General features: G+C 43.5%; 1 protein-coding gene and 1 long non-coding RNA gene across 2 annotated transcripts in view; both read right to left on the bottom strand.

Moving 5' to 3' along the window:
* The window catches only part of DLGAP2 (DLG associated protein 2), a 365,730-nt gene that overhangs the window by 43,583 nt on the left and 298,712 nt on the right, over positions 1-23,435 (bottom strand). The window contains exon 8 of the mRNA XM_060272460.2: positions 20,186-20,405. Coding sequence (XP_060128443.1) covers positions 20,186-20,405 — 220 coding nt within the window. The remainder of the gene's footprint in view (positions 1-20,185; positions 20,406-23,435) is intronic.
* On the bottom strand, positions 3,129-6,868 carry LOC148686180 (uncharacterized). Its single transcript, XR_015948864.1, has 3 exons — positions 5,565-6,868; positions 3,953-3,993; positions 3,129-3,659 (listed from the first exon to the last, which is right to left on the bottom strand). It is a non-coding gene; the product is annotated as an uncharacterized LOC148686180 (long non-coding RNA).

Below are 23,435 nucleotides of genomic sequence, written 5' to 3' on the forward strand. Positions count from 1 at the left end.
AACTTTACAGCCCGGTGGGTATAACCACATTGCTCTTCCCAATTTGTGTGTTTTGGTCAGGTTCCTGGAGGCTGGTCCACTAGGTCAAATGGGGGCATTGCCCCAACAATCTCAGTCTGCCCTCAGCCAGCCCCCTCTTGCCTGTCTTCCTGTTTACAACTGGCCAAGGAAGTGACATTTGCCATCACTTTCTCTTCCTTAGTCTCAGTATTGTCTTAATAGAATGCAACAAGCAGAACGGAAATGAAACAAACATAGAGTCTCACTGCAAGCAAGGTGCCTGACCTCTATGTAGGACCCAAATGTACAGAAATCTCAAGAGAAGAGAAGAATGAGGAAACTGGCTCACTGAACAGGACTTGAGGCCATACCTTGGAAGGCGGCCATCTTGCAAATATAGCTTGTCCATTCACAAACTATTCTCCAGCACAGTTAGTACAACTAATGTGGAGATGCTGCCATTCATCAGGAGCAACAGGAGGAGGAATCCAGATGACTTAGTGCTTGTGTAAAGAGCTGCTGACACAGTCCCCCAATCATCTCTGTTGCTAAAGATGAAGAGGAGACCCACCCCCCAAAGGTTCTATGGGGTGTGGGGGGGGAGAGTGACATGCCACCCACAGGAAGAAGAAGTAATAGTCAAAAGGAATAATCTACAGCTTTGTGAGGTTTTTTTTTCATAATTAGATGAAATTTGCAGAACGGGAAGCCCCTTTTGCAGAATTTTAGAAGAACAGCTGCCATGATATCCTTGCAAAGGCAGCCTTTATAGGCTCAGTATGGTCATAAAACGGTGTGCTTAACCTTGCCTATTGTTTTAGAGTCGATTTGGACAAAAGCAGCATGTGTGCAAGAGAAGTGCCGCTAGATAAGAAACCTGCCAAACTGCAGGCAAATAGGTTCATTGTCTTTTCTGCTAGGCACATTCAAAGTTTCATTGGGAAGATGGGATTTGCTTTCCACCCTGTGGTTCTGCGCTCAGAAGTTCAGTGGTAGCGCTCCTCGGGGATGGTATTGCAAACAAGCAAAAGATTTTGGTATGAGAAGGAGGCTGGCTTCTTTTTCTTTTCTTTTCTTTTGCACAGAAACAGCCTTTTGTGAGGGGGGGGAGCACTGTGCCATAAGACTGTCTCACTGTGCTGCCACTGGGCTTCGTAGAGGGAACATTCATCTTCTGAACCCATATTTTCTTTGCTCCCTATCTTTCATAGCCACTTGCTTTGTGTTTATGTGTGTGAAGCTTTTGAGAGTGGGGGGGGGTTGTTTCCTCAGTTGTGCTGTGCCCCGCACTCATCCTGCCCTTGTTGTGCGCCTCCTCTGACTCTTCCCTGAGCAAGAGACACCAGTGATGTTTCTGTGCAGGTGCCTTCTAAGGCTGTGGCTGGTGTGTTGCTCATGAAACCTTCTTCCTGCTGAGCTGCTCCCTGTAATGCAGGCAGCTGGCAGAGGTGGGATTTGCTGCTGACTCAAAAAGATCCATGATCTGCCACTTCTGTGACGACCCAGAATTAATTTGCCATTTTTTTGGGCTTCTGCCATAGGAATGGCACTGGAGAGGCAAGCCCACGGCAATGGAGGCTGTGCCAACTCCCCCTCAGTGCCCACCACTGGAATACTGCTGTGTCTTTGTAGTGGTGGTAGGAGCTTTGAGGCAATCTTCCTCCTCAACTAAATTGTCCAAAAGCACATCGGAAAGTTCTCCTCTTCAGTTTCTCCGTCTAGCAAGCTGACCTCTCCTCAATGTCCTGCTTGGTGCACCTGTTTATAGCAGTGAAGGCAGTGCGTTTGAGTTTTGTGAGGGGTAGAACTCAAATGGCTAATGCAGCCCCGCTGCCACACCAGAAAAAAACTAGGTTAAGTTAACAAAATTTTAACAAAGAAAAAACCTATGGAAAAAGACGTACAAAAATTTTCTGCTCTCTGGCGTCATCTGGTGTTGCATGCTTATAGTGCATACAAATTGTTGTTTATTTACTAATGTAGCTGAATCCTAAAAGTAAATTAAAATCTGTACAGTATTGTATTCTGCTTATCTGCTCACAACTGTGACTGCTTGCGTACAGCCTGACAGCACTGTGCAGACTTATAGTGTGTGAGAAATACCACACAAATAAAGAAGTTATAGGACAGGCAGTTTGCGACTGATAAGTAAAACAAATCGCTTGAGATGGACAAAGGGGTGAAGCAGAACTCAGAGCGAGCGCTTGTGCACTGCACACTTCCAACAATATATGCTACAGTACTAAGTGATAGTGGCATGTGTGTAACTTCCCTCCCCACAAAAGCAGGAGATACATATTATGACAGAGAAGTAAAATAAATCAAGTGATACAGGATCAGAGCTGGAACTATTCTAAGGCAAAGAGGGAGGGGGAACAACGCTGACTACAACTAATTAGAACAATCAACACATACATAGACAAAAGAAAGCAGGCAACTTCAAAATCAAGAAGTAGATTTGAAAAAGGCAAGGAGGATTGGAGGGGGCGAGGAAAGGGTGAGTAAATAAGAGAGTGGCAGTATAAGTTTTGGAATGAGGTAAACTTGTACTGGCGAAATGCAAAATCATTTTTACAAGCCTCCAATTCACCCCACGAGAACTCGCTCAATGTTACAACGCTGAAATGGTAGTGGTTGGCCGGGTGCGATGGCGGCGCTCACCTGGCATATCGTTTACTGGGAGAATGTGGTAAATTGGCAGCCACTCTTGTAAACAGCGGAGACAGCACTTAAGGGTGGCCAGGAAAGTGCTGCGGCCTTAATTGAATGCTATTGGTCCTAGGAGACTGAACTAACCTAATGGCAATAAGCACCAGAGAGCAAAACTATTACTTTGACATCTGTATCCCAAAGCACTGGGTATAATAATTTCCTTTGATTACGGGTTAGACCTGTCAAGCGCAAAGCAACTTCCCCTTCACCCTTAGAGGCATAATTTTGCTTTCAGCAGATACTTCTGTGAAGCGTTGTCCGTGTTCAAATCATTAAGGTATTGCAAGGTGCTCCAGATTTTCCACCTTTGGTTGAAGGCACCCCAGACAAATCCCCAATCCCTTCAAAGTGGTGTGTTTTGCTTCAGAATCCATCCAAATCTGCTGCAGACCCCAACAAATACTACACAATGTATCGATTGTGCAGTAATGTCATTTATTTCTCTTTAAAGAAATGGCAGTAAAACATTAGCATCATTAAATAGAAATAATGAAGTAATTATTTTTAAAACTTGCATCCGAAATGGTCACGTCATTAACACACACATTTTTAAAATGGGGGTATTTATTTATCAAGAACTACTGATGGTTAATAATCATTGTTTTTAATTGCATCATAAATCATAATCAAAATGTAAATTGAAATGTATATTCACTGAAGTATTATAGTGGGTTAATTTATTATGTTAATTTAATGGCCTATCTATGACTTGAATTAGTCAGCCATTTTTAAAAAAATACTATTTCTTATCAATAAAACAAGTAGCAGAAAGTGTAATTTTATTTTATTTTTTATATACAAAATTAAACATTGATCCACTTTTAATTTTTGGTTTTAAATAATCTCCCTTGTCTTTCCACCACAGGAACAATGTGCAGGTCTTTTGTGCTGCCTTCATGAATGGCTTCTGTAGCGTTCTGTCCTTGACCCATATGTGTAAGTCCTGTCTGGAAAAAAATGAGATGAAAAATTAAGGATGTGGATAACTTAAAATTGTTCAGACAAGAACTTTTCAAGCTAAACTTAAAGTTGCTAAAAGTTAAAGGTACACTTTTTTTTAAAGTTACAAAGCAATGCTTTTCCTATGTTACGTTAGTTGTTGTTCAAAGTTTTGTTACAGGTCAGTCAGTAAAATTAAATCTGTTCAAAGCCAAGTTGTGTTCACTATGTGTTCCCCATAGTTAAGTACATGTGATAAAGAAAGCTGCAATTGTGTAAGATTAAACATAAAAATACTCACACTGGTGCTGAGGGAAATCTTTTTGCTTCACCAAGACGTTACTGCAGAAAGGAAAGGACGACTGAAATGAATTTTAAGTAGAAAAATCTGCACAAGTTAAAATGCAAGAATATCAGACAGATCTGATAAGCAGAGTTAGGCAGATATAAACCCAATAGTTTAGCAATGGCCTCAAAAACACCAACTGCATAGCATTATACTGCTTTCAGTATAATAAACTCTACTGCAGAACAGCTTTGGCTTACATGATGCAGTGGAGCAGAGTTGGGGGAAATCTTTGGTCACCCATATATTGTGGGCCTACAGCTCTCATCATGCCAGACCATTGGGTATGTTTGCTGGAGCTGAAGGGAGTCAAACAATACATGGGAGTTTAGTGGCACAGTCCCAGTCCTGGCAATTGCTCAAGGCCCTATAGCTTTCTAGAAGTCTGTGGGTTGCTCTCCGCAGCCTCCCTCTAGAATCTGTTTTTGCCACCAATGCTACCTGCTATAGATGGGGCGCTCTCAAGGACAGGATACTGACTCTTAGCTTCTCCTGCTAGTTATCCATGGCCAGGTGGCCAGGTGTGTGCAGGATATGGAAGAGTAAGAAAAGTGGGGGGGGGGCAACACAGCCCCCAGCAGCGCGATCCCAGCAGGATGCCATCACAGCTGCCCCCCCGGGCTGGATGCCACCCCCCACAGGAAGCTCCACCACTGTATGCACTGCGCACTGCGCACTGATCTCTTCATTCAGTAGAGTGACACACATGCATGTGCACCAGAACATCTGTGCATCATGTCCTTTCCACTCAAGATTTATAAATGTTCTGGCCTCCAAGTAATTCTTCTTCTTCTGAGAACACACACCAGATACCTTCAAAAATGAGAACCAGGTTTTTGAGCCTCACATTCTCTACAACCTGGTGATGTGACAAAGATATCTGCAGCCAGAACCGCCATGATCTCGACTCCTTCATGTTACCAGGAGCATTCAACTTCTCCTGGATCACCCTATCCCTTACTTTAGAGCAGGCTCCCTCAAACTCGGCCCTCCAAATGATGGGACCATCGTCCCTGACCCACTGGTCCTGCTAGCTAGGGATCATGGGAGTTGTAGGCCAAAAACATCTGGAGGGCCGAGTTTGAGGGAAGCCTGCTTTAGAGGCTACCATGAGAGTGGGGTGGGCCCCCTTTGTGGACATATCTGCCCATGTTGGGGGGGGCAGACTTGGAAGGGGGCACATCATTCCATGAAAAGGCAGGGCTCTGGGATGGGTGACACTGCGTCATCATCCCAGGCCAAGACGTGAATAGTTTGAGAGCAGACTATTGTGACCCAGAGTGGCTTGGACTCTGCTGGAAGGTCTGCTCTTCTATTCACTCCATCACCCCAATCCGATTTGGAAACAGCTGCTGCTTTGTTCTAACAGTGTTTAGGATGCACGTGGCCTTAGGATGGACACAAGCTCAGAAAGGCTGCAAAAACACTGCCTCAACTCCACCCACCCCAGGCTTCTCTAACCACTAAAGGTCACCCCGCCCTTCTCTTAATCCAACCAACTACTGTACTCTCTATGGCCCACTCACCCCATATCCCTGCCCTCCCAGACCCATTCATTCCAACCCACCTCTGGATGCATCCTGCAGGGCTGCTGCCTCTGCCCGCACCGCTGCCGCCACGCTGCCAATCTTGCCACTCTTGCTGCCATTATGCTTCTGTCATGGCTGCAGGCACCATGGCTTCTGTGACACGTAATGTCATGCTGTGAGGTATAATGTTATTCTTTGCATTGTTGCCGGAAGGCATCCTGGAAGTGACAGAGAATCCGTCTACTTTCAGCCCCCACCCTGAGCAAAGCAGGGAGGGCTTTTTGTGTGTGTGTGTGGGTACACATTTTCATGTAACGCAGTAGCCTATTTTCAGCTCCATACTATTGCTGACAATTCTGCCTCTAAGTATACAATGGCTTCAAAACACTTAAACAAGTGACATTTGCACATTTTCTACACATAATGGTGTAACGGGGCATCTATGTCTCTCCTTCCCCCGCCTTCTCCCGTAGATGAAATGTCATATATGAAATAATTTGGCAGCACATACAAAGTATGTGCATTTGGTTCGGTTAAAGTTGATCTGTCTTGGTGGTAACCCACAACCGTAATTGGTTGCCATACGTCCAGAAGTTCCCAGGCATATCTGGAATACTGCAGTCAGAAGCAGTGCCTGGGTGGAAATTGCTAAAACGTCCGGGGAAACCCATGTCAGCAGTGTCGGTTTGGGCTCAGCCACTTTTCTGTCCAGATTTTCACTGTTTGAACCTTACCGCAACAAAGCGAAATGTTATGCAATGCTTTCACACTCATCAGCTACAATATATACAGAATTGGACATTCATAAAAGAAACCGCAAAACAATTTTCTCAAAACTCTAGATCAGAATTGAATTATTTACCTAACATACAACACTTGCAGTCCATGGAAACCTATGGTGGGTAAGAATTACGTATGCAAATTGTTTGCCGGCAAAAAGAACCAAGTACCCAAAAGTATAATTCATCTTTGCAATGGTTTTGGATTGTGCAGAGAAGATGGTAAAACACAGTCTCTGTTTATGGTGCAGCCCCATGGATATCACTGGGACAGTTTTAGCATAACAATCATAGTACCGTTGAATTTGAAGGGACTCCCAAAGTTCATCTAGTCCAATGCCCTGCAATACCGGAACCTCAGATAATCCTTGAATCATACTTGGAAAGAGTTAACATTTTAGTTATGCTGCATTGGCTCTGAGCTAGAAGAATGACCAAGGTGGAGTTGCCTTGCAAAACCCTTGGCTTAGCCTGCAAGCAGTTCTGAACTGAATAATTTGAAATGTGTGTGAACTCATTGTGTGGCTTGATAATTAAAATAGGAAGATATATATCGGGGAGCGGGGATATAATCATTTGCAGCCGACGAAGACCACAAAAAAGCTGGGATATAGGAAGATTTAAGAACACAGAACGCCCTCCCTACGCAAACGGTTGCTTAGATTTAAGCAGACTCTGCTTAGCCCCTTAGTGATGATTAAAGGAAGATGTTGAGTTCTAACTGGTACGGTAGCAAAGCAATGTAATATGGGATCAGTTTGCTTTCTAGCAGTCCCATGGATGAGTTTTCCTGTTTTGTTTTTCAGTTCTGCAATAATCCTTGATTATTGGCATTTCAACGAGCTGCAGTTGGCAGTTCGCAAAGAGGAGTTCTTGTAGATATTTCACACCATGTCCAGCAAACTGGCAACAAGAGATTGCTGTAAAGGTGTGGCGTGACATGCAAGGTCGCTCTTGTTCTTGGGCTTGATTAACATGCAGCAGACTCTGATCCCCTATGTTCGCTCTTCTGTTTGGTGGAAGTGGCTCAGAAAGAAATCAGACGGCACTGCCCAAATTTGTGTTATACATGTCCTGCACTTTAAACCGGTTTATATGTTGTAGCTCTGTTCAGGTTTATCCAAATGCACCAAAATATCCACATACTAGACGGGAAAGCACCACGGCGGCAGTTTTAATTGGAGTTTTAGCCAAGTGGAGGTCACATTCACGAAAGCCCTCAAAGACATGCAGCGTTCTAACCTCCCCATAAATCCCCTCTTATTTGGAAGCAGTAATCACCTTTCTTCCTATGAATCAATACAAACACAAGCCTAAGTGGAAACTATCTGGGCTGACAGAGATAAAATTTCACTTGGATTTCACTTACTACCTATTGCTAAAAAGGCATGGTGAACGTATTGCATTTTCTATGTAACAAGCCTCATTCATCAAAGGCTCATTTGTGCCTTGCCTTTAAATTGTTGTCGCCGTGCAAGGTGGCAGGGAGGAGGAGACGGCAATCTATAGCAAGCATTTACGAGACAGCCAGGAGGGTTCGCGTTTCAGTCTGAGAGAACTTCCCCTTTGCCCAAGATTAAGTTGCGGCAATCAGAATTTTCAATTAAATCTCCATTTTATTGGGTCTGTCAACAAAAGGTGAGGTGAGTCCCTGGAAGAGGTTAATCGTACCTTAGCTTTTTTTGCGTAGCTTCTCCGAGTACAAAGATGCTACATTTCCTGGATTATCCATCTGCACAAAAAGCATGGAACCAAGCAGAATCATACCTCAGCAAAGATCTGAGGTAGTCTTAATAGTCGGGGAAACTATTTAAACAAGTTTATAATTTGGCATGCTCAAGGTGAAAAGTAGGGAGGTTTTCAGACATTTCCCAACAAATTGAAGGCAAATAGGATTTACCTCACTGATTTATAAATGTTTCATGTTCAGTACAGACATGAAACTCACTCACTCTGATTTATGGCTGTACTTTAGAAAGCAAATTCAATTTTTTTTTTTTAGTTATGACAGTTTTAGCTGTAAATATGTCATTTTCTAATTATATAATGACCCCTTTTAGGATTCTTCTATGACGTCCTTCTCATTTTAGGGAAAATATTCTTATACTCCACAGAGACATGTGGGTTGTTGTTTTTTTTAAAAAAAGGAAGTCAGACACATCTTCTTTCACAATCTGCTTGCCTTTTCTTTCCCTTTTTAAGGCGAAAGGGAAGCAGGAAAAGCACAGATAAGGTTTGCTTAAGTGTACTTATAAGTGGAACTCCGTCTTCCTCTTGTGTTCTCCTGTGGGAATGTCCAGAACAGTGTGGGATATGGCCCTGGGGGCTGCGGAAGGAAAATGGCCGCCACCGGCTTCAAAAGTAGCTTCTACGCATGACCGGAAGTGCATTGACGCAACTTCCGGTGTCGCCCCGCCCATCTATGGGCACCAAAAATGGCCGCCGCCGACACCGGAAGTCGCGTCTACGCACTTCCGGTCATGTGGAGAAAATAATGGAGAAAAACGGGAGACAAAGTGATACAGGGGACCACCGGGAAAAGGTAAGTAAAAATGGGGTTTCCTGGGGAAAACGGGGTACTTGGCAGCTATGTGTCTGGCTCAAACCTATATAAATGACAGGAGGACTACAACATGAATTAGTCATTTTACAAACAGTAGCTCAAAACCTATACTTAAGACATTTCTGTCCTCTGTTTTGAAATTTCCACAGTGAAATTCTGCAACCTAAATTGCGGAACACTTTGTCATAGGAGATGCAGTTGGCCTCCTCTCTTACGGTGTTTTTACTATATGGCAAAAACTTTCCTGTTTATGTAGATGTTTGTGTTACCAGATAGATACCAGATGCTTATAGCAGAATATTATATCAATTTAAATATAATATATAAATATAAACAAATTTAATTTTATTATATATATATATATATATATATATATATATATATATATATATATATATAATAAATGAGTGTAGTGTTTCAGTTTCCTGAGCACAGATTTGAACAGTAACAGAGATTTAACACCCCATAATTGGTTATTCATAAATTTCTCATGAGTTTAGGATTACTCAGTTGAATGAAACTCCTATATGTAATCCATTGCTTCCCATTCTTGTCCTTACGTATTTTTCATGACTTTTACATTACTCTTTTGCTCCCAGTGGTTAACTCACCATCCATTCACATGCCTTCTGATTTTCCTGCTGCATTAAATAATGGTTTAAGAAATGATAAGATGTTCGTAGAAAAGTTCAGATATTTATTCCAAATGGGAATGACCCACAGGGCCCAAACAGATCACCCAGCTTCACCATGGTGGGCTCCTGATGTTCTTCTTCTTCTGGTTTGACTGGCTAACTGAGAAGAATTTTGTTCCAGCCATTTTAAAAGCAGAGGTGGGAAGGGGTATGTTAATTTTGTTCTCATTTAATTTTGTTATTTCAATAACAGGCCTCTAGAACACATGACTCAGAGCAGGGCTTTCAGCGTGGCTTCGCCTGTTTTGTGAAGCAGCATTTCTGCTAAGATATGGCAAGCACCCACTGTTTGAACTTTCCATTTCCACCAGCTGGCTGGATTGTGTGTGTGTGTGTGTGTGTGTGTACATGCATGCCTTGGTATTGTTTCAAACCTATTTTCAACTATTTCCCCCGTCTTGCTTCTAAACCTATATTAAGTTGTTTTCATTGTACGAATGACAATTACCTTGAAATTTCTATGGAAGGTGATTCATAACAGAATAATACGATGGCGTAAACCGTACGCTATTACCATTTTCCTACAAATTTAATAATTAAGTTAATTGTTAGTGACACATTAATATTAAGAAATCTAACTTTACCCATTCATATGTGTGTATGAGAGAGAAATCTGTATCTTGGCATCATTTGTATGGAAGAAAAAAAAGTGTGGCTGCAAGAAATTGTGGAAGCTGTAGGCCAGGCATGTCCAATAGGTAGATCGTGATCTACCGGTAGATCACTGGACATCTGCGGTAGATCACTGGTAGATCATTGGCTCCCCCCAAAGAAGCTGAACAACTGTGGCTCCCCTAAAACAAAGCTCAACATTTTACCTCCTCCCTGAAAAAATTCAACAACTTAGACCCAAAACCCCAAAAAGGGGGTAGATCACTGCCAGTTTTTTACTCTGTGAGTAGATCGCAGTCTCTTGGGAGTTGGCCACCCCTGCTGTAGGCTTTTGGGAGGAAAAGGGAAATAGGTGAAACTTCACAAAGGAAAGTCGAATAATGATGTTGGGTAGGGTTGCCATATCTCGAAGAACAACCCTACCCAACAGCCCGAGCCTTGGAAAGAGGTGTGTGGCTGGCAACCAACACCACACCTATGCACCCCTTTCCCCAGCTCGGGCTGGCAGCCGCCACGGAGTGCAGAGCAGCCTGAGTCCAAGCAGCCCAAACCACCTGGGCCCAACTCCCCCCCTCCCAACCCAGACATTTCCTTTAAAATGTAAAAATCCGTCCGGATGGGCATGTTGGCCCCTCAAAAGAGCTTTTCCTGGACGTATGGCAACCCTAACGTTGGGTATTCTTAACAGGAATGGGATAGCCGGGTGAGGCACAAAGAGGAAGCCAAAGAAAGAGCAAGGTCAAAGATGTTCAGAGGATAGGACGAAATTCACGTATTCATATGCTCACCAGCCAGATCTTGGTGCACACCTCTTAACACCGGTGAGATAAGTTAAACTAGCATTGTTTCTTTCTTCTTCAAAGGCCGTTACGATGCTACAAATCTGTAAAATCTGCACGTCCATCTAAAAGCTGTGCTGCGCATTGCACAAAAACAAACTCCATTTGCCAACACAGAACACTTAGCGTAAAGGGTAATATTTGCGTATGCAGTGTAGTTAATGCTGCTTTTCAAAAGTTGTAAATCAAATAAGATCTCAAGGTCTTGGATACTTGTATGAGAGAGAGAGAGAGAGAGAGAGAGAGAGAGAGAGAGAGAGAGAGAGAGATGTGGCAACACTAGACTCAAGGTATGTTCAATGGATGACAAAAAAGGCTTCTATTTTAGTTCTGATAATTAACAATAAATTATAGTGCAGCAAGCAGTTAGCATCCTGAAGCGAATTATTGACAGCAGCTTCTTTGTGTCCCCCTCCACCTTTCTCTCTCCGGACAATCCATATTTCTATCTGATAGGAGACAGAATTTAACGTTCAGTGCAGCCAAAACTGGCACAATCTCAAAATCCATAAACACTGTGTCACACAGGTTTTCTATACTTTTTGCAGAGGATAAAGTATCAACTAATTCCTTAGAGTTCTGGCAGCACTAATTAAGCAGAGTCGCAGAGTGAATCATAGCAGTGGAGACCCTGGTGGTATGTATTCATTTTATTGTTGTTGTTTTTTATTCCCTTAAATGCACACGTGCAGTGATCACAAGGATGTCAGGAATTTTAACACCAAATTTGATGTTTTTTTAAAACTAAAGCTGTAATGAAATCGCTTGCCCAAATCCACAAAATTCTCCTTTGAGAATATCTGCTCATCTGGGACTCTGGGTGGGTGGCCTTTGCCACATGGCAAAGCTGTGGTTGGTTCAGGGAGGCTGGCATCTTCTGGTGTGGCCGGGGTGTGTGTGTGTGATGGTCACTTGGTGCTGTCCCCACCTCTGGCTGTGTCAGACTCCCAGGCTAGGGAGGGCAGCACCTGCTAAGCCAATAAGAGGCAAGCACTTGGTTGGCTGCGACCAGCCCCCCTGAACACTTGTCCCTTGGATTTCTCTGCCAAGAAATCACTACTTGTCTGTCATGTGTCATTGTACATCACAAAGGATTCTGGAGCACATTCAAGCTTAGGAGTCTGCTCACCCCATCTTCCCTTATGTCAGAGACTGGCTGGATGATGAGCATAGCTGCCAAGTCTCCCGTATTCTCCGGGAAACCCCCATTTTTCTAGCTGTTCTCAGCTGAAAAAAATGGATTTTTTTTTTTGTTTCCCCCCTGGTTTATTCTGGCGCGGCGGCCATTTTGGAACTGGGCGGCGCATGTTCAGAAGTGACTTTTGATGCAGCTATGCCCAGTTCCAAAATGGCTGCAGTGCGACTTCTGGCACGACGGCCATTTTGGAACTGGGCAAAGCAGCATCAAAAGTCGCTTCTGAGCATGCACCGCCCAGTTCCAAAATGGCGGCAGCGCTACTTCCGGTCCGGTCCCTTATTTCTCCCACAGCAACTTGGTAGGTATGATGATGAGGAATGGTTCCAGCAGGAGAACCCCCTAAGGAAGCCTCAGAAGAGGAAGGCTCCAAGCCAGGTGTTGAGACAGGTCAGAGGATGAGGAAGGGGGGTGGATGCAGAATGGTTGGATGCTGAACAAGCAACAGGCTTGAGTGAGAGAGAAGAGGCAGAAAACACTGCAGATGTAGGACAGGCAGCTGAGGAGGAAGAGAAGGAGGGGGCTGGGCCACAACAGATTCACAGGAGCCTGCCGGTCCGACTGTATTCCACTCCCATCCCTCCTGGGAGTCTCCAAGGACTCAGACTTCTGCATGTAGCACGACAACAAGCCCAGAGCTCGCAAGAGGCCCCTCCTCAGTGGAGTTTAAGACTGAAGGGAAAACAGTCGGGCGGGGAGGAGACTTAGAGGAGGTGGGAGACTCAGATGGTCAGTTCTGGCAACTGCTTTGCTGGGGCCAGTCTCGCCATAGTTTTCTCTATTTGTATTCTGTTTCCTTGGAAAAAAATAATCAATTTTACTAATCATTCCTGAGCCTCTGTGCTCATCAGCAGCTGAACCAGCCCTGACACCGTACATGGCAGAAGATCATCATCAGCAGAAGCAGCAGGCAAGCTGTCTTTGTGGGAAACCTGTCCACAATTACTGAGAAGGAACCACTGAAAAACTTCAAAAACATGTAAGACTGCCTTGGAAGATGGTTTAAACCGTTCGGTGGTATTTGATGTTTGCTAAGCAATAATATTTAATGTTAAATAATATTTTTTAAATGACATGTAATTGTATCCCCCAACTGACATTTGATAGATAACATGCAATGGTAATAGGCTATGGCAGCACTTGATTTGTGGTAGCATTTGACAGTCGGGTGACAGAGAGATCCTACATTTGACGACTGCCAAAACAACTGCCAACAAGTCTAAGGCATTCAAATGTTGGATTTTGAGGTAAAATCCATGAAGGCAAGAGACAGCACCATTTTCCTCAACAGAAGAGGAAGATGGAAAGTTCTATGAACGTATACAGAATATATTCTCTTAGGCACACATAGTGTTCCAGTGATTAATTGTGCCTCCTGTAAAGGTATCCTTAAGGTATCATTAGAATAAGTGCCACTTGTGACAAAGTCACATCCAGCACTGTGGAATTTGAGTGACCTTGAACGAAATATTTGAGGGCCTTGCGATTCTAGCAGTGTCATGTTCCCTCCTGCTGTGTGATCAAGCTTTGACTCAATTGGATTTAGAAATACAGGCAGATATATACAGTGGTACCTCGATTTAAGTACACAATTGGTTCCGGAAGTCCGTACTTAACCTGAAGCATACTTAACCTGAAGTGAACTTTCCCATTGAAAGTAATGGAAAGTGGAATAATCTGTTCCAGATGGTCCGCGGAGTACTTAAACTGAAGCATACTTAACCTGAAGCGAACTTTCCCATTGAAAGTAATGGAAAGTGGATTAATCTGTTCCAGGCGGGTCTGCGGAGTACTCAACCTGAAGCGTACTTTACCCAAAGTATGCGTGTAATTGGTTCTGGAAGTCCGTACTTAACCTGAAGCGAACTTTCCCATTGAATGTAATGGAAAGTGGATTAATCCGTTCCAGACGGGTCCACAGAGTACTTAAACTGAAAGTACTCAAACCGAAGCATAGTTAAACCGAGGTATGACTGTAATTACATTCATAAAAGTATTTGGTAGCTAAAAGTGTCCGTGTGTATCTGAAAAAGTGTGCATGCACACGAAAGCTCATACCAATGACAAACTTAGTTGGTCTCTAAAGCGCTACTGGAAGGCTTTTTTATTTATTTTGTGTGAATCAAGGCATTTAGGAAAAAAAAATGTTCCCTGCTATTCACCTACAGCTAGAAGAGTCTGATGCCCCCAAAGCGCTGACCTCATAACAGCTGGTTTTATGGGGTCAGCGAGATGACTGATTGAAAGTGATCTGCATAATTCCATGGGGCATAACCTTACGCAGTTTCCAGGAGGCTATCTAGCTACTGTTCACTTTATCAACCCCAGGAGCAAAAGTTCCCAGCTCTTTCTTAGTAACCTTTTAACTGCAAGCCAAGAATGGTCGAGGGTGTTTGTTTTACAAACAGCCTTTCAAGTCGTATCCCACTAATGCAGCTGAAATCAGCTGCAACACTCCTGCTATCAGTCCTAGGATCAAAATTGAAGAGGCCAGAAGCTGAGCTTTTTCATTTGGGGCTTTTCCATCGGGACTCATTCTTCTTGATAGTTTGTCAGGACCTCTTTGGCGGTTTTCAAGATGCACTACAAGACTCATTTATTTCCTATAGTACCAAAGAGTGCTCCTTAGATTTCTTGTTGCTTTCGCTTTTTAAGACGGCTAAAATCCCATGTAAGTTTACCAGGAATTAAGAACCATTCCGATTCCAGCTACCCCAGTTGCTCCTCCGGTTTTCAATAACAACATATTGAGGCTGTGTCACATGTATTAAATTCTTGCCCCCCCAAATAATGATCTCTGCCAGACCTTTGCTCCGCCAAATTAGTTTTTTTCTGGATCCTCTACAATCAACCTCCCCCCCACCTCTCTACGATTTAGTTCATTGTGATTTTATTAAGGAATGTTGAGGTTACTTGCAAACTGCCTTGTGGGGTTTGTCTTTATCTTGAAAGTTGGGATTAAAAAAGCAAAGGAATCGTGCAGTCCAGCGAGGGCTGTGATATTTCTGAACAGGTAAGTTTCCCCCTGCTTAGAAACTTAGGTCAACTAAAAAAGCCAGGGTGGGGGACATATTAAGACAGCTGGTTCAAATAGCTGCAACTCCAGGCAACCTTGTCTTTTCAACCCAAAGAAAATAGTTTCAGCTCTCTAGGACTCATTAAGTCCCTTTGGAACATAATGTTTTCCCACTTATTCCCATGGAGCCACAGTTAAAATGATTTAGAAATAATAATTCCTATCACGAAAACCTTCCAATGCTGATAGGCAAATATTTGGCTAATGTGGTCAAATAGAAACCAGTGCCACTATGAGAAATGGATAAGTGTAAGGCAGTGGCAGGCAATCAGATGTTTCAAACATCAAAAATGTAACGACAGCAGTTGATGAAGGTATCCAGAACACATCTGGTTCCTTGAGCACCAGTGTTTGCGTGCCAAGGTACAAAGAATAACTCCCCAATAACTCACATATCACACGATAATTAAGTTTTGGTTTTTGGCATTAATTTTGGCCACAACTTTTTAAAAATACTGTACAACTGAATGTGAGTGATTGCTTAGGCGTTGGTTCTTGCCATCTGTCCCCCGCCTGGGACAGATCTGACTCCCACTAGCCTAGTAGGGGAGCCAGTAGGTGAGCACCCTCTGGGAGAGATTGGGGCAGGGGCCCAAGCCCTTGACCTCATCCCTCCGATGCTCCCCGAGGCTCATGCGCGGTCCTGACCCCTAGCGGGCCGGGGATAGACGGACAAACATGTAGAGCCCCAGGATTCCTTTAACGGAATACCCCTAAAGGTAGCAGCAACCATGAGGGTCAGGCCCAGCCAAAATCCGTACCCCTCCACCAATTAATTTGAACCAATGCCTAACCGCCAACCTTACAAGTTGTCACTTATTGCAGCGTTGTAGGCAAAAACCACCTGGCACCAGCCAACCATCCAAGTGGCAAAATTCCTACCAGGCCGCTGATCCAAAACAGGCGACCCCATGACAGGCGCAGCAAGTTCAAGCGAGAACGCCTAAATTACGAGGAGGGCGGGCGGGAGATTTGATGCAAGCAGCAAAAGTGGGGAAAAAAACTGCTTGCCCAACCTATTTAAATGCAGAAGCTGTCAATCAATCATTTGCAACATGCTAAGCTCCCCAGCAACAGCTCATCCCACCAATAAACCATGTGGCCGTCCAAACTGACCCGCCTCTCCAACCCTGGGATATCTTGTTAACCCTTCCGCAACCCATGTTCTACTTTAAGGGTAGAACCTGCTACCCCACAGCTGGTTCGAGATTCCAGCCGGATCTCACATCTTCCATCACTTGCTCCTGAAAGCAACATGTGTACCTCGATTAGCTGGCACTTATGACAAGGATAGCCAGTTGGCAGGTTGTGTGACCTTCTCAGGCATAACTCTGTAGCATTTTTGCATGGGTAGAGATTAGCAGCGATGGGAAAACACTCCCCTGCCTCTGGGGACTTGTTTATGCACAATCTGGTTTCTGTGTACAGAAACATGAGAGGACACAGCATGCGTTCTGCTTGAACTATCTGTGTGACTCCCTACAAATGCAGCATGTTTCCTCTTTCTGGGTAGATTATATATTAAAATATTAGTGCAGTCACATGGGTTACAACTTCAGAATCGGCAAGAGTTACCCTGCTCCACCATGTAACAATTTTACAGTTTACGAAACCACTTCTATGATTTGCCATATTAGCAAAAAATGAAATAAAAAATACAATTAAATCTGATGCATTATTAAATTGCCTAAATATTCAAAGGAGCCCATTTGCTACAATTTTTTTTAAAAAATAGTTTCTGACCTTTCTGCCTTTTACACAAAAAGACACTCTATATATCAAATTATTTCTAACACGCGGCGCTATATTTAATTTGGTTTGCTTCAGATTAATAAGTCATTTGAAGTGTGAAAATAATATGCAAAGAAACCGCTGTCCACTGTATTTCAAATGCAGAAATATTAAATGGTTACTCCATCATTTAGAAGCTAATAACTTGTTTTGGAAATTGAAAGTTTCGTTTAACACTGTAGTTCATAATAGTTACACTTCTTTTGACATTTGATATAGATTCCATTTGAATATTTTACTCATTCTAGCATTCTCCCAGAATCCAAGAGCTGATTTGTGCAACGTTACAGATAATTCAAGCCCCGTAGTTACAAGTTACAGTGCCTGCAATCCTGATTTTCAGCCTTCTAAATTTGGTGATGTTTGGAATGATGGTCCCACTTTCCCCTCCTGCAGAGTCATTTTACTTAGCTTAATAAGACAGAAAGATGAAGTATTTGAGCAATAAATTACCTGATACACTCAGGAAACGGGAAAAAAAATGTGTATAATGAGAGGCATTTCCCCAAAGTCAGAGCCACTTTGTTTAAGCAGAAGACAGCTAATCAAGGGATACGATTTTATACAAGGCATAAAACCGAAGCATCAAGACAGAGAAATAAATGGGATTCAAATAAATGAGATTTTGGCTTGGTGGTGCCTTATATAGACTTACAGTGTGCCTCCTATCCCACAGTCCAATCCAAATATTCAAGGGCTATACTTGGGACTGAGTGATATTTGCAGGTAGCAACTTTAGGAATATGGGTCTGTGCATGTTACCACTGCATCACACATACAGTAGTGGCAATCCTTTTCTTCTTTTCTGAAGTTTATTTTCAGTGTTACTGCCACTGGTGACATGCAGCAGAGCTCCTGCTAGCGACTGACAGGTTGTTGTTGTTTTGCTCCATATGAACCCACCCAGATCCTGAATTCATCATCTGAGGCCCTTCTTTGAGTGCCTCATCCATGAGAGGTCCAGAAGCTGGCAACATGAGAACGGGCCTTTTCTGCAGTGGCTCCCCGTTTGTGGAATGCTCTCGTCAGGGAAGTTCATCTGGTGTCTTCATTAATATAATAATAATTTTATTATTTATACCCCGCCCATCTGGCTGGGTTTCCCCAGTCACTCTGGGCGGCTTACAATATAATAAAAACATCAAGCATTAAAAAACTTCCAGATACAGGGTTGCCTTCAGTTGTTTATTTCCTTGACATCTGATGGAAGGGTGTTCCACAGGGCGGGCGCCACCACCCAGAAGACCCTGTGCCTGGTTCCTTGTAGCCTCACTTCTTGCAACGAGGGAACCACCAGAAGGCCCTCGGAGCTGGACCTCAGTGTCTGGGCTGAACGATGGGGGTGGAAATGCTCCTTCAGGCATACTAGGCCAAGGCCGTTTAGGGCTTTCAAGGTCAGCACCAACACTTGTGCCCAGAAACGTACGCCTTTAGGTCCCAGAAGAAAAGGTTCCCCTTTAACCAGGCCTTAGGTAGACTGATGTAAGGGGGAGAGAGTACAGAGTCCCCCTATCATCAAGAGCAGCCCCTCCCCGAGCAGCGAAGGAAGCACAGGCTCGGGGGAGGCTAGTCAGAACACGGAGAGAGAGTGCCAGGGCTCAGGCAGGAGGCAAGAGCCCAGACTCCACAGGCGGGAGGAGAGAGAAGGGGAAAAGGGGGAGAGGGAAAACATGGAATGCAGACCCTTTCCTCCGGTTCCGGAATTACGAAAGAGAAGAAAGGGGAGGAGATTCAGTGTGCCGCGACTTTTATGTTGGGAGCGTTCGCACCGGGGGGCACTTCCGGATTCTGCATCGGAGTAAGAAGACATGTTCCTACACCTAGCTCACTGTAAATAGAGGCACCAATAAACACGTTGTGAAAAAGTGACATGAGGAGCGTTGTTACTCGAGAGTAGTCGCAAGAATCCCCTGACAACTGACATCCAATGCCTTTTAAATGTGTTGTGAAAGAGCGGGTGTTATTGGGTTGTTGTTGTTGTTCTTGTGTGTGTGTGTGTGTGTGAGAGAGAGAGAGAGAGAGAGAGAGAGAGAGAGAGAAATCCCATATGTATATATGGTACAGGCAACTTTCTCTTGCTTCCACTCCATTGTGTCATTCTCCCCTCCTTTTAAGTGTGGCACCTTAGACTATCAGGAATGGGATGAAGACCAGACACACAGTATCTACTAGAGCAATAAGGGCCACCTAAGTGTCAAGGAAGCAGAGCAGCAAGAGGTGAGGTAACGAAAAATACCTGATTGTTCACTGCGTACACAAATGGATGTATTTAAAATGTGCCTTACGAAACAAATTGTGATCGCGTCATTTATCGACAATAGTTACAATAATCGCACACATCAGACAAAAACCAAAGCTGCAGCGGCATAGCAGAGACAACTAACAACATTAACAGGATATGGCAAGTTAAAGACAACAACAGGATTTTGCCCGGCTTCTAGAACAACTCAGGCAACAGGTGGATGACAAATGAATGGCATAATAATGATAGTTGATGATTTATGACAAATAATGGGAAAAAATGCATATGGTGGATCAGGCAGGGTACTAAGGCAGAATCCTAAGACTTGCACCTGCTTAGAGCAGGGGTGGTGCTTTCAAACTCTCCTCTCTCTCCCTGCCCTCTCTCAATCCAAGCCATTTTGGGAATCTAAGGACAATAAAGCAATTGGTGAACTTCAGGGGATGGCTTCAGACAAATGTGTTTTGGGGCTAAAGGAGGGAAAGCTGCAAACCTACACATGCATATAGGAAACAAAGTTTTGAAATGTATGGTTGCTTTTTTTTTTCCTTACAAGAAATATACGTTGGAGCAGGATGCACCCAACTCTGGTTTATGTTTGATATAGCTCTCACTGGTTATTCCATCGGGCTCAGAAAGCAGACCAGGGTTCATAGACAGCTGAGGCTCCTAATTATGAGATGATGCAAAATGTAAGCCAGCGTTAGAGCTAAATAAAAGGTGTTATTCAGTCGAGTGCTTCCCCACAGAATGAGTCATTGCTGCACAGTGTACATTGCCTTCCGTTCACACAAGAGATTTCACATTTCCCAACTTTTCATATGCAAAACGGCTCATTGCAAAGGGAACAACGTAGATAAATCTTACCTGTTGTTGACCTGATTGTTGAGGTGATATTGGAAGATGCCATTGCAGGGATACAATCGTCGTCTTGAGAGTAGCCCGCCTGAATGGCACGCAAGTAACTGTGGCTTCTGGTTCGGAAACAACCTGGCAGATCGAGGGCATCCATGGCCTGAGCTTCAACTTCACTAAACACTGATTCACAAACAGATTCAAATTGCCCATTGACCTCTGCTTCACTCATCTAGATAAACAACAACATTGCATTGGGTTTTTTTGTTTTTGTTTGGTTGGCTTACTCTGTCAGGAATGGACTCTGCTGTAGCACTTCAAAAGCAGGCACTACCTGGACATTAATAGAGTCCCCCTCCTCACCCCCCTCACCTCTTGACACTTTTATCATGCAGCAAAATGCTTCAACGTCATTGAACTAAGCATGTTTTTTGCTCCGCTACTACCTGTGTGCTAAGTAGACTGTCCACTTCTGGTGTTATTTTTGGGTGACAGCTTAGGACAGCTTTTTAGTTTAAACTTGTTTAGCAATGAAATTTAATAAATAATAAAATAACTGCGTAGGGGCGTTATAGCTTTCCTTTGCTACTACGTTATGTATTTTTTGTGTTTATATATTGCACACCACCCTGTAATCCTTGAATGAATGGTGGTATAGATATAATAATAATAATAATAATAATAATAATAATAATAATAATAATAATAAATAGGAACAGACACACAGTTATTGAACAAACCAGGATCGGAAACTAGTTTGATCAAGGTTTCTTACAGCTAAGAGTGGTTGAACAAACCAGGGTTTTTTCCTATGTGTAAAAGGAAACTGTTTTGTTCCAAACATCTATCACAAATTGCTCCTAATAATAGTAGTAGTAGTAATAATAATAATAATAATAAGTGTTCATTTTATAATAGCAGACAGACTGAAAATACTAGTGATACTAATGATGCCAGTAAACAATATGGTCCTGGCTTGATGGGAAGTTCTTGTAGCTAGGATTGTAAGATAAGGATGTTTACTGAGTTAAATGGGGCTAATGTGGGATAGCTGGAGGCAGAAGGAGAAAAATGGAGCAATGGGTTAGGGGGTGGGGGTGGAGTAGGGTGCACTGGAGTCGAGAGAAAGAGTGTGAGAGAATGGCATGGCAGAGAGAGAGAGAGAGAGAGAGAGAGAGAGAGAGGGTGCACATCCACAAATTGGATCCAATAAAATAAATGCTCCTGAAACTGTGCAATGTTTCCTTGCCCTGCCAATCATAATCACATCACAGAACACATCCATCACCACTGATCAAATCAAGGATCCAGTGCACTTTGAAGTACACTTGATCCATGGTGCACTTAATCCTTATGGATCCTCTTAATTCCCTCACAAGGGATCCCTCCCCCCGCCAACCACCGCCATGCATACAGATGCATTTTGTGATTTGTTGCTGATTTTGTCATCCTGTGTAAAAACCAAGAATACTAATGCCTTGGATCAAAGTTTTCGTGGTGCTACCAAGCACTGAATCTGTGATGTTTACTGATTAGTCGACTGGTTAATTTGCCGATTCCCCCCCCCCCCCGGGAAATCAAGCAAATTCAAGGGAATCCATTTTAATTTCACTGGAGCTGACACCTTAGAAAAGCTAAATGTGTTTGTGTCTCGTGCTTTCCCTCTTTCTTTCTGTCTGTGGGTGGGAGTAGGCTGACCCACAGCAGGGTGGACAGAAGGCATGCTGTTCTGGCTTTCTATCAAAATTCCAAAGTGCCAATTTGCCAAAAGAGATTGGCAGTTGACAGAAACTGCATTTGCTCTCCACAGTGTGTGCCCATAACACTTGTGGCTGTCTTGCCTCCAGCCCCACACAAAGCTACCCTGTGAAGTGGCTAAAGAGGGGCAAAAGTCCAGTTGACGAAGTACCGTATACAGTATATTATTTAGTTTAAATAGATAATTTGTGGTGAAAAGCCTCTGATCACACCGAAAGCCTGATAGTACCATTTCCCATAAATGCACTTCCAGAATTAAGTTGTCCTGAAAACAATTAGTTCTGGCCCTTGTAATGATTATTTCATTTCTAATCAAATTACATTAACTAATGTTCTCTGGAAAGACAAACATTCTCATTCTGAATAGCCTTATCCAAACATTATTAGGAAAGAAAGATGGGATAATGCAGGTCATACTTATGATTATCTTATTTCCTACTTGTAAATTCAACTTGCTGGCAAAGGAGCATAGCCCCTTTTTTATGTGGGGAGAAAAAAAATGTATACAAATCTCCCTCTGCAGCATAAATGGCTATTTAGATGAGCTTGAAAAGTATATGTGGCATGGTTGGCTGAGGTCCACCTGTATCTGATGTCCACCCGAAAAACCTGCATGCCTCTGGGCTCACATTCTCCTCAGTTCTTCTACACTGGCTTGAGTGGGGGAAGAGAATATGCAGGAGCAATGTGGGCATAGCATTCTCTTAACATACTTAATTTCCTTGACCAACCTGATGCTGTCCAAATAGTCTGAAGGAGATAGGAGCTATAGTCCAAAACATTGGCAGCTCACTTAGGTTGGGGGAAAGCTGCCTAGTGCTATGAGACAAAGTAGGGAAGCGGGACACTCCTCTACTGGACTGGGCTTTGCTAAAGATAAACAGCAGCTCGCGTCTCCTCTTCCTCTCTCTCTCTGGCATGGTTTATAATATGAAATGTGTGGTGAGATGCTTCCATTGGCAGCTCCTTGCAGAAGAAAATGCTGTCGGTCAGGGAATTTCAGAGTATGGCAATCACATTTTGGATGTTTAAGGATGGTTAGGTCCAGTCGCAGACGACTCTGGGGTTGCGGCGCTCATCTCGCTTTCAGGCCGAGGGAGCCGGTGTTTGTCCACAGACAGCTTTGCGGGTCATGTGGCCAGCACGACTAAACCGCTTCTGGTGCACGGAGGACCGTGACGGAAGCCAGAGCTCACAGAAACGCCATTTACCCGCCGCACTGGTACTTATTTATCTACTTGCACTGGCATGCTTTCAAACTGCTAGGTTGGCAGGAGCTGGGACAGAGCGACGGGAGCTCACTCCGTCGTGAGGATTCAAACCGCCAACCTTCCGATCGGCAAACCCAAGAGGCTCAGTGGTTTAGACCACATGCCACCCATGTTTCGTTTGGATGTTTACACTACCAGGGAGAGGAAGATGTGGAAAAAGTGCACTGGGAAGCAGTTACTTGTCTTTAGTAACTTCAAGTTACTGGCAGAGATGAACTTGTGAAAAAGTGCAG

This window comes from Zootoca vivipara, chromosome 3 (genome assembly GCF_965207765.1).
Source record: "Zootoca vivipara chromosome 3, rZooViv2.hap1.1, whole genome shotgun sequence".
NCBI classification, from domain to species: Eukaryota; Metazoa; Chordata; class Lepidosauria; order Squamata; family Lacertidae; genus Zootoca; species Zootoca vivipara.